At 36.0% G+C, this 12,550-nt stretch overlaps 1 protein-coding gene across 4 annotated transcripts in view; it reads left to right on the top strand.

The window, feature by feature from the left end:
• Positions 1–10,694, top strand: part of LOC128675515 (uncharacterized protein) — a 36,380-nt gene extending 25,686 nt beyond the window's left edge. Inside the window, exons 2-10 of one of the 4 annotated variants that reach the window (XM_053754973.1) lie at positions 766–942; positions 3,862–4,022; positions 4,688–4,790; positions 5,090–5,278; positions 6,909–7,076; positions 7,386–7,583; positions 7,979–8,121; positions 9,018–9,455; positions 10,009–10,694. In XM_053754973.1, coding sequence (XP_053610948.1) covers positions 766–942; positions 3,862–4,022; positions 4,688–4,790; positions 5,090–5,278; positions 6,909–7,076; positions 7,386–7,583; positions 7,979–8,121; positions 9,018–9,455; positions 10,009–10,215 — 1,784 coding nt within the window. In that variant the 3' untranslated portion in view covers positions 10,216–10,694. The remainder of the gene's footprint in view (positions 1–765; positions 943–3,861; positions 4,023–4,687; positions 4,791–5,089; positions 5,279–6,908; positions 7,077–7,385; positions 7,584–7,978; positions 8,122–9,017; positions 9,456–10,008) is intronic. The other 3 variants (XM_053754974.1, XM_053754975.2, XM_053754976.1) reach the window with 3 other exon arrangements.
• The last annotated feature ends 1,856 nt before the right edge of the window (positions 10,695–12,550 follow it).

Consider the following 12,550-nt stretch of genomic DNA (forward strand, 5'->3'; position numbering starts at 1 on the left):
ACGTCACAGTTTTCACCTTCAAGTATTCTTAGATAAAATTGAAGTTTCACCAACACGTTTCTTCTTGGGGAATCATCTCCCGCTTCGCCCAAAGCAACAATAAAATATTTAAAAACAGCGAGTCTCGGTTAAAAACGAAACACGTGGAATATTTACGCCGTTGCTTATTATACCGGAAAATAGGTTAATTGTACCCCATAACGCGGCTTGGTTGCATGGCGGCTTGTAATATTTATGCTTGGTAGGACTGGCTGGCTTCCCCTTGACTTCCTCCACGTGAAGTACGATAACTGTGGAACTAGATACCTCCCACAACTGGTATAAAATGAATGCGAAAGTACCTTAAACTTATGACGAAGCATCTATTTACGCTAAAGAAAGTAGAAAATAGCTACAAAATACTATGGGAATAGTATGTAAGAATATTTTGGACATGTAATGCGTGTTGTGACAAGCAAGTCATGGTTGTATTGAAATATATTATTACAATCATCATAAAAGTATTTAAGATTAGATAGAATATTAGTCGATTAGATTGTATGGAACTATTTATTTATAAATATATATATATTTAACCTAAGTCAATTCTGCACTGGTAACTATCGATATTCCTACTTATGACGACGTCGTCAACATAACTGAAAATTTATAAACCTCAGCAAATTCTTCGTGGCAGTTGTATCCAGATGTTGCAATTTTCTTGTTGACTTATTTTTGAAAATATTCTTGTTGACTTTAAAACTAATGATATTCGTCTATCCTCAGGTATCCTATCCCTGGGTCGAGTGTTCAACTTCTTCCCCGTGGGCGGCGAGCGGGAATGCAAGCCGGCTACTGACACCATCGCCCGCGCAGGCATCTGTCTCAACCCGTACGACTGTCGCCAAAGAGACGGGAGGGCCAGCGGCGATTGCGCACATGGACTGGGCGTCTGCTGTGTGTGTGAGTGCCTCGCCTGTCTGTAACTCCTGTAGCATAGCTTGTTAAGGAGCTATCGAGAGCAGTACCATGAGAACACCAGAGGTTCTTTCGGCATTTCTTCTCAGCAGTGCGGTCGTTCCGAAATGCCAGTAGTTTGTAGCTTGTGAGAAATAACTATTTAATATAAAATATGACGTGAAAAAGTGCTTTAATTTCTGAATAAAGGATTTGAGTTTTTAAATTTGAATTTGAATACCATCTCTCTCAACCGTAACCGTACTGGACATAAACCCATTTCTGATTGTGCCTGAAAAATTACTGTCTACTAATTGTTGAAGCTTAAAATACCTAATTCTATCGTCTCCTGATCATTTAGAAATATAAAAAATATATACAATTATATGTAGGGTAAGGTCATCTTTTACCAAGATTTTATTTTTAAGATCGAAAGAAGTTATTTTCTTTGACGATTCCCAGCGTAATATCTAGCGGTGACTAACAAATACTCGTAAATCAGAAAGATATATCTGAATAAATATGACACGAAGGACCTAAATGATTGCGTCTGTTATTGGTTCACACATGTCTACTCAACGTAATAACTATGTCATATAACTATGTTATAAGTAATCCCGTCCGTCTTTGTGATACATTTCTCATAAATGTACCTCAGAGATGAAACGTCTAAGCTGCCATATTGGATGACATTATTTAAATTTTTCTCATGCGATGTTCTTTAATGTGACGACTTTCTGATAGTCTCTTCTTCATAGTCGTATTCATCATAGCTGAGAGTTGTGTGGTCATTACGTGGAATGAAACACACACAACAACTTTCTTGGCATTATTAATGGAGTGGTTTGCCATTGCCATCTCCATTTCACATACAAGTTAATAATTATCAACCAGTGTGCAGGTTTCATCACGATGTTTTCCTTCACCGGAAGCAAGTGGTGGTCGATGAAAACTACTATATATGAGTCAGATTGGTATACAAACTCATGTGGCACGAGTAGGATTCGAAACTGGCACCTTTAAATCCACAGACGGGCATCTTAACCATTACACCACCACCGCTCCTTCTATGATAGTCTAGTCTACGTCTAATTTTTAATCCTTGGGTATTTCTTTTAAAATTAATTTTATGTTAACTAGATAGTTTTACAGATAGATAAATCATCAAAATACTCTCTCTACATTCCATGGAATTAGTAGGTAGGAATATTCAGCCTAGGCGTTAGGTCGTTTGATCGACGTAGAAATTTTAGAAATTGCATCAACAAAAGAAATGTCTGTTGTCATTCTCTAGCCAATCATAATTTACTGGGATTTACCTCCACAACCCACTTTCCCGAACCGCAGTATTGTTTATCCCCTGTCTGTCTGTCTATCTGTTAATCTAGGTTTATTATCCACAACTCGATGAAAATGTATTTTGTTATGATGTACCTATCTGTGAAACTATCAAGTTAATATATGAAATAATAAATGACTTCTTGAATAGCGTTGGCGATAATGAAATTTAATTAATGACCATTAGAACCAAATAGAAATCGTAAATTACTTCTTCGTTAGCGTTGACGCTAATCAAACTTAATTACTAATCATTTGTGATATGTTAAACATTTTTCTTCCATTTCCCATTCTCCTTTGCACGTTCTTCATTCATTTCAAGTTCTTCGACCTCATCTCCTGTCAGATCCTTTTTGGTCCAAAATGTAAAGTTATACTGAATAACTCACTCATGGATTTAGCATATAGACTAAATGTATAAATAGTCATCCTTTATATTTGGTGCGTGTACTCAACACTGTACAATGCATTACGACGGCCGTAACAGCATATTACGATGTTGTTTGCGGTGGCGTTGGTCTGGTTACTGGTTTTGGCCTTAAGGAAATTGGACACAACTCACAACTATCTTAAGCATCTGTGTTTATTGCAAGACGGCGGATGCGTGTCGGGTGAAACGTGGTAACTCGCGTTTGCTGCTATTGTTTACAAAATATGAAATTGTACAAAGGCCTCTGCGGCGTCTGTCTGTCTGTTAGCGATAAACTCAAAAACTACTGCACGAATTTTCATTGGGTTTTATCATCACTAGATAGTGAGGAAGGTCAAGAACTAACTCGGGTCGGGCCGCTTGTACATGCTTACTATATTATTTAAAGTATTACACATAAAAATTATATTTGATGATACAATAGGTACAACTAACTCTGCCAGTTCACAATTATTACAGCCCTAGTTTGCAGCTAGCAAATTAACAAATATAAAAACAATCTGTCCAGTATTCCAGATCATCTGTAGATTAAAAAAAGTCTTGCGTAAACTTATTACTCAATTTTTTGCCGTAGTCGACTGAAAGATCTGGTTAATAGATAGACCACCATGGAAGCTTTTTGCTTGCAACTTTCACTCGGTAGCTTTTCGCCGAAGCGAGGAAAGGAGGAGAGCAAAAACTTTAAGGAAAAAGCATTCAGCCCAGCCATAGATAACGTAAGCTTTCGCAAATTTCGAATACTTACGAAGTTTTTCTAACTTCTGAAAATTTTGTGTTTATTGTTATTTTAGGTTAGGTGTGTGACATTTGTGTTTATTTTTATTTTAGGTTAGTTTAACTTCTAAATTGATTTTCTGTGTTTATTATTTAATAGTTATGGTAAAGCTTCTTCTAAAGGAACATTAATTATCTAGATTTTAGAGATGATTTTATAATACATAGTTTTTTTAGTGAGTAGTTTTTTTTATTTGTGGGAATTAAAAATAAATGAGTTCAAAGGTACATGGTATAAGGTATATGTCTGTTTGCTATAAACCCGTCATGTTATGTTTCATGACCCGGCGTATTTCTAGTTTTGAATTTTATATTTTGTGCAAACCTAGTTCTCTTCTACAGGGAAATATTTTATTAATTCGCTTATTAACTTCGTGTTCCAGTCGAGGTGACATGCGGGGGTAAGATTGAGAACAACCTGACTTACTTCATGTCGCCCGGGTTCCCCGAGGCGTGGAGCGGGGACCGGGACTGCGGCATCACGGTGCATAAGACACACGCGGGCATCATGCAGCTACGGATCGACTTTATCCAGTTCACAATCGTTAGTCTATCCTGTTTGTATTAGTATATAATGTTTTGTGTTTGTAGACTATGTTTACACCCCTCTAAAACGGCATTACTCAGTAAAAGTATTGTATGTATGGCACCTAAAATTTACAACAAAATTCCACAAGTTAAAGATCAGAATTTAAATTTATTTAAATAGCACCTCAGGTCCTTGCTGATTGATAAATGTTATTATAATTTGAACGATTTTTAGAATGATAGATTTAGATAAAATTTTATTATTCGATACTTCATTTATTCGATTTTGTTTTTTGGGATGATAGCGTGCTCTCCATTTAAATTTGCATACCCGTGGACGGTGAAACATGTAGGATTAAGTTTTTATTTTAATACCACATTGTAAAAAAATGTAAACTCATGTTTTTGCAAATAAATAATATTTGTCTTTGTAATTTTATCTTTTCCTGCCAATTGACTGGAATAGATCCCCCCCATGGGATAAGTCCGCCGTTGCTAGTGCTTTTTCTGTTTCTTGTGTCTTTGTGTCTTCTTATCCAAGAAAGTTATATACATAGTTTACTAAATAAACGAACAATATTCAAAACTCAAGTGACCTACATCAATTTCGTATACCTAATTGTCCTGCGCTGCGCTTGTATCAAACAGACTTTTTAGGAGGACTTTAAATTATTTTTTCAGGGCCAACCAAACAGGACCACGGGAGAGTGTGACGAGGATGCTATGATATTGGGGGAAGGAGCTAGTAACTTCACCATTTGCGGCCAAAACTACGGACAGCACTGTAAGTAGCACTTTAATCATTAAAATCTGAGAAACAGTTAAGTTTGAAATGAAACCTTTTTTAGTGTTGTGCAGTACCGTTTATTTTGTGAATATTGAACGAGATTCAAGAATTGACGCTTGGCTACATAACGTTCATATGTACGCAGGTTGATCATGATTATCTTTTACCTGTCACACTGTAGGGGAATGTAAGGGTCATTAATAATGAAATTACTCGATTCGACTCGATTAAAAGGATTAGAACTATAACAAGTAGTTCATTTGCTTCTTGTGGTTGATGATAATATTATTTTACAGTATATTACACTCTATCAAGTGGCTCGGAGAAGAGAGAAGCGGGCGAGTTGGCTGACACGAAGACCACCCGACTTACAATACGAACTAGAGGCAGTGAGATGCCTCGCTTGTGGTTGATGAGGATGGCGCAAATGCCTTTGGCTAATTCTGCGCCCCATGACTGTTTGCAGTACCACACTGAGAACAATGGTAAGATATCATCAATATATATAAAACACTTGCGTTACTGAGTGACTGACTGACTGTGACTGAGTGACAAACAACGCACAGCCGAAATAACTGGGCGTAGAAAGCTGGAATTTGGTGTGTAGGTTCCTAGGACAGTGTAGGGGTGTACTTAGAAGGGATTTCCTGAAATTCCCACGGGAAACTGATTTTTACTCACATACGAAGTTGTGGGCAAAATCCAGTAGTCTTTGAGTCTTCCATAGCTTCTTCTTATAGTTGTTTATTACGGCTAAGGGTCGTTGCCTTAATGTGGAATATAACACACGCGAATTCCTGGGAATTATAAATGGGGTGGTTTGACATTGCCTTCTCTAATTATTCTGATAAATCATCAACTAGAGTGCTGGTTTGCTCACAATGTTTTCCTTACAGGAATAGCTGAATAACGGAATATTCTATATTTATATAGTTAATTCAAGAAGTCTTTCGAATATAATGAAACTAACTCTAACGACCGTGTAAGTGTTAACAAAATCTAATCCAATCGAAATCGTAACGTCTACTCGAAAACTGCTACAACAATCTAAATTGAATGTCGATCTTGCAGGATGGATCGTATATAGTCGTGAACTTACGCACGATCGCTAGTCCCCGATAGATTTTTGGGACAATAAGTATTAAGAAAGAGAGAAATATTATGATCAAACTATTTCAGCATAGTACTCAAATAAACAGCAGTCTTGGGCGGTCATCTATAAAATAATAGCTATAACAATTGAATATTGAAATTTGTGTTTGTGTAATCAATAGCTCAAACTCCCTAAATCCATTTTATTTAATTCCAACAGTACAGAGACTGCAGACTACTGCAGAATAACGTGATATATTTATGTAGTTGACATAAGTTTGTGTACCGCATACTTATTTATGAGTCAGGCCAGCTCACATCCCAACACCCGAAAGCCTTTAGCTCGTAAAGTTATTATTTTCCAGTTAACGTGTCATAGAGAAGATTTACTGGATACAAATGTATGCAAGATGCTGGAATTAATATTTGTAGTTGACTGTACACGTGGCGACAAGTCGTGTAGATGTCAGCCCTCTTCCATCAAGTAGTTAGTGTGTCCGTGCGAATCCCAAGCCACAAACTCGGGTCACAGCCTACAGAGATGGACGGTTTGAGGTTAATGGCTGGAAATGATTGAACTTTATGTACTGCAGAGGCGTTGTGTATATCTCGTGCCGTTTTCAATAATTAATATTTAGTATTACAAAATGAAAATATAAAGGATGTAGAAGGAAAATAAAATGATTCTTTATAAAATTCTGCATAAAAAAATCGCTTGACTATAGTGTCAGCACTGATAGAAATGTTACCAATTGGAAGGCTCATCCAAGCTTCAATAGTGGGGGCGTTAAAAAAGGGCTCCGGACTTATTGTCATCGTAGAATTTTATTGTCATACCTAAGACTACACAAATAAATATTCACTTCACTATTGGGGATAGGTATTAGTTCAAATGTTATACTATTCTGTGGAACGGATACAGCTCACTATGATGACGAGTTCAGTAATAGCCACTATATATATGTAGGTACCTGAATGAGACGTTTTCAAAACATCAAAGAATTAATAGACCCCAATGCGCAGGGACGATAAAAACCTTCAACTACGCGTACAATGGCCGCCATCTTTCGGGACACGAGTACCGCGCGTGTGTGAGACGGAACACGGGATTCTGTTCCGTACGGTACACGCCGTGCGACAGCCGCTCCTTCAGGATCGGCGGGGGGAACGGTGGCCTGACTGGTGGTTCTGGTATGTATTTTCTAATTTTAAAATAATAAAAATGCGAACTCTGTGACGCCAACGGATGGTAGGATAAGATAAAAATGGTCTTTCACGACCTATTAGCTAGCTACAAAATCGACCAATACATTGATCCAGATCATCCAGCCATTGCCTCTAGGTTTTATGCAACTGAAACCCAGCAGCTTCCAGATGATTTTATAATTTTTTCAGCTGATAAAAAATACTACATTATTCGATCATTAAATAATTATTTCTTCTCTTATTTTTTCTCTCATCTCTTAGACGTGATGGAATTAAGAAAGGTATATTTTCTAGCATTCTATTACGGAACTGCCGGGTCTAATGGCCCCAGTGCAGGGTTCAATGGTACAAACAGCTCGTCCATTGGCGACGTGACCATGGCACCATCAGAACCTGACGTTGACAATGAGGCGCAACCTTCAGAGCCCTCAGTGACTGGTGGTCAGATGGGACAGCCAGCCCAACCAGCTCAACCACCGGGGATTGTTGATGGTTTCCAATTTTATTGTACCCCTGGCATGGTACCTTTAAAGTAGTTCACCCCGTATGATAGTATCCACCTAAACCTTGAGCAGTACTCCTGGATTGGTACCTATATTTGTACTAATATTCCTTACCATGTTATAATACCTTAGTATTTAGTATTACGTAAATAAATTCCCTCCATCGTTGCAGTATATCTACCTAGTTCCTGTTTTTATTGAAATTTGTTGTTATGTATTTTGTTAATGCTTGTGAATTAATTCCAGAATTATGATGTGGACCAGATTACTTATTAATGTTTTTTATGGATGCATTGTACAATTAACTAAGCATGGTAATACTCCGTAGCTAGTCTAAACACCTTTTTTTCACACAATTTATAACAAATAAATTAAAACTTCCAGATAGTCCAATGATAGACGAAGGCATGATGCCAGCAGATGGCCCTGGCATTCAAGACGATGAGATGGAAGGTTCAGGAGCTGACCCCAACGTAGCACCTTCGATTACTCCTGCTCCTCAAGCATCGCCAGGAATATTAGCTATGGTAAGTAATTTTACTGAATCAATAGCATATTGGCTGTGACAGACACAATTTTAGGAGATTTCTAGATAATAATGATTAATAGCATATTATCATGTTTGCCATTTACCATGAATCTAGTTATATGAATATTTTTGAATAAGTAGTTCAAGAGATGCAAATGAAAATCTTCTTTCTGTTAATTATTAATACGAAATTATATAAATACAACAAGTTTTAACTTGATGATGTGATAATGATCGCTATAGCTGATAATATCATTGACAAATAAAAAAATGAGTATTAGCTTCTTGAACTACGTACGGTATATGGGTTAAATGGTGTTACAAATAGTGTTGGCAAGAACTGAATTGTGATTGCACAGGAGAGAAACAAAGCTAGCTTACGTCCAGCGGTGGACAATGGAAGATTTATGGTGATGATAAAGTGCAACTTGAATAGCTTGAAAATATTAATATTCTATAACAAAATCTCCATGAAAATCATATTTTACGTAGTCAACAAACAAGAGTAACTTTAAAATTTCTAGAACTGTAAATATTGATACATAGATTAATAACAATGTAAAGGGTTTATTAAATATTTATCATTTTAGTACATTACCTTATGTATTTTATATAATAACGTCTCAAAATTCCTTCAAGTAATTAATTAAGTATATTTATATAGAAGTACTCCTTCTTTTCATATACTTACTTGTAATATCCTAAACCTGAAACGATAACATGTTGTATTTTATTTGACTTCCCCAACATAAACCATATCTTGTACCTGTTAGACTTCATTAATAATTACATTCTAGTTTACATTAGTCATATTAAATTATTATATTCTAGTATTTCCTTAGATAATATCTGGATCTGGTATACAGTAGTTAGACTAACAAAAGTAACCCTTAGATATGGAGTTTTATCTTCCCATCTTGGCTGTGGGGGCAGACTGGCCGATCCAGGAGTGACGTCGCACATTTGGAGGAAAACTTGAAGAGTCTTGCGGAAAGCTGGAGTAGAAACAACAGGAGAATAAGACCTGAAAGAAGTCAAGAAGGCAAAGAAGAGGATGAAGATAGATGGGAAGAAAGTGATAGAAAATTTGATCGGAATAGTAAATGGAGCCAAAAGAAGAAAAACAAAAATGCTATAAAAAGTAATAATGACCAAGGAAAAACATGGAAATGGAATCGCTGGTCCCCATACGCTCAACATTATAGCAAGGAAGATGACAGATTGCGATATAATGGATATGGAAAGTATGGATCGGGTCTTGGCGGAAGATATGGAAGACAAAGATGCCGGGATAGAATCACTATACCGTGTGAAAATGAATATTTTGTCTCGGTAAGATCATTTTCATATTTATGACCCCTCTAAACGTCGTCTATGACCGTGACAGATCGACGCACATTGCTTAATTTTGCTTTGAGTTGATACGAAGTTTATTTAAACTAAGTAATATGAATCGAAAGGTCACGAGGATCCTTATGGAAGGCCAGTGAGCCAGGCCCCAGTGTAGTGAGGACATAAAAATGGCTGATGATGAAAGTCAGGAAAAGATTAGGTTCAGGAACAGAAAGATTTCTAATATTACAGCAAAATAAATCCCCATATATCACACGTTGCGATATCGCAGACATGCTTTAATGATTTTCGAACTGAGATTTAAGTTTACTCGACAACTATATTTGTTTTTTCGTTATCACAAAGTTTGGGATTGGGAATTTCCGATTTATATACAATATTTGTTTTAACTTTTACTTTGATTATATAACTAGCCGCGTGATGTCTCCTTGGGAAGACTATCATCGCCTATAAGCTCCAAGAGTTCCACTAATATGTTCAACAACTCAAAGACATTATGATAAGATAGATAAAAAGTATTTTATCCTTTCAGAGCTCATCTTTCGTCCCTGGAGTGTGTGACCCCCATCACTGCGGCGACTCCTTCTGTCCAGGGGTGGCCTTCGACCAATGCAGGGTTGAAACTTCAATATCACCCTTCGCAGTGTCAGTACATTTCGCTCACCCCACCCCCAAGAGAAGTCCGGAGGAAAATATAGGCGCTTGTCTGAGATATAGCCAATTGCCATGTGATTCTTGAGATTTTTACAAGGTTTTAACTTGTAATGTATGTGAGTATGTATGTTCGGATGGAATCTTGTATGTCATTTTTGAAGTTTTCATCTTCAACCAATTGAGCTGAAATTTGTACAGACGTTTGCTTTGGATTTCAATGCGTGATCTGACGGCGCATCCAGGAATGGCCCCCGACGAGGGAACTCCTCAACGGTTTATTGTGTATGTCAGTTTGTAATGTCTTCCTTTTTCTATCTCTAAGTCTCTTAAGTCAATTTATATGAGATTTCGGTTGAAATATTTTAGTGAATTTTAGTACAATTACAATTGATTAATTAAATGATTGAGCAAAGACGGTGCCATTGCATTTAAATTAAGGCGTTTTATATTGTAAATAACTTAATTATTATATTTATTTATCGCGTAGAGTAAGTAAAGCGTATTCAAAATGTAAATTATGTACAAAATATATTATTAAATATATTAAAAATGAATTAGTGACTGTGTTCAGTGTTTTATTTTGTGAAACATAAGTTTAACAACAATTTATACCTATTTGGAATTATCATGGATATAGTACGTATGTGTAGCACAAAAATTAATCCGAAAATACTTCGAGTATAATTGAAAAGATGTGACATTGAGGAAATATGGGGAAATTTCGAGGGATTGAATAAAAATATATCGTTGAAAGAAAGAAAAGGTTTCGCCGTCTCCGTGTTATCCAAAATCGTAGCCAGTTTTTACACTTTGACAAATAAAAAGGCGGCATTTTGTTGACATTGACAGATCTGTAGTATACAATATTTTAATATTTAGTAGTATTATATACTCCTAAGGAATTCCATAAACGGCTGTTTTTATTATAATTCCATATATATATATTCCATATATAATTGTGATCCAAAAAGTGCTGGCTTGTTGTCGTCTAAAGATGATATCCGGGCTAATGTTCTAACAACTAATTCATATCCAGGACACAGCATGAAAAGGTAAGTTAGTGGATCCTGGACTCCGACACCCTAAGGCGGCGGGAGAAATCGGGTTCGCATAAGAGAGAGGTTATGATTAAAATTTTATTGATTTTATCTACTCAATATAACAGGGTAACTTATAAATGGGGAAATATAGTACAAGAGTACTAAATATTTGTATAGAATTTTTTTCCAGTAGATCCGCGAAAGATAAACGAAAACTGTTTTCATAATTTAAACACATTAAAAAATATACTTAAAACACTTAAACTAACAAAATATTAACGGGATTTTGGTCAGTATTGTAAAATGTGCAACAGTGACCACAACCCGATGGATATCCGTTATTCAGCGGCGGGAGCGGGCAACACTGATGCATTAACTAGGGAAATGTTGTTGCGGACATTTTCTGCGGGTCATTTTGCACGTTTTAGGGGAAATTATTTCGCGATTTATGCCTTACGTTTCGTTATGCTACCTGAGGCTTTATTTACCCGTTCGAAAAAATATATAAATAAATAAAATAATAGTAATAATACATATTTTTATTCCCATATTTATTACATAGTATGTATTACCATTAATATAATGTATGTATTTAAAATGTGTTAATGATTTCACATACAAAGTTAACGCCAAGTAGTTATCCTAATCCCAACTAATATTAGAAATGCGAAAGTAAGTTTGTTTGTTACCTCTTCACGCTCTACTCAACTAACCTTCTTAAATTTTGCATACATGTAGTTTGAATTAAGGAGAAGGACATAGGGTACCTTTCATCCCGGAAAATAACTGTTCCGCGAAAAATGTACGCGGGCGAAGCCCCGTGCTATATCTAGTATTTCATAACTATTAATTCACACAAGGTAATCTTGTAATTGAAATCTTTAATATTATTTTTTTACTAATACATAAACTGCGCATTCGTAATTTTCATTACAGGTCCATAATTTTTAAAAGAATTTCATACAAATTCAATAAAATTTGCGGTGCGCTGTGCACCGTCTCGCAAACTCCCCAACTCTGATTGCAGTTTAATTATGCATTCGACTGTACGGGCCCTGATACAAATTTCATGCGGGCGACTGTACGCCTGATACAATTTTCATGGGGTCTTCTTGGGAATCGTGCACTTGCAATTTCCATTTTGTCATTAGCGTGTACAGACAAACAGACATTTTTTTTTCAAATTCTTATTCTGTTACTATGATTCTATCGCCTAATTTTGTTTTGATGTAAATGTATTCAATGTACATTTTTTTTTTACTGTTTTATTATATATATTGTTGATTTGTACCTATTTATGTTTGTAATGGATAAACTTAAAAACTATACTGCACCAATTTTGATGAAATTGGGCACAGAGACAGACAAAACGTTTAGTAG

The sequence above is a fragment of the Plodia interpunctella genome, chromosome 14, assembly GCF_027563975.2.
Source record: "Plodia interpunctella isolate USDA-ARS_2022_Savannah chromosome 14, ilPloInte3.2, whole genome shotgun sequence".
In the NCBI taxonomy this organism is placed as follows: Eukaryota; Metazoa; Arthropoda; class Insecta; order Lepidoptera; family Pyralidae; genus Plodia; species Plodia interpunctella.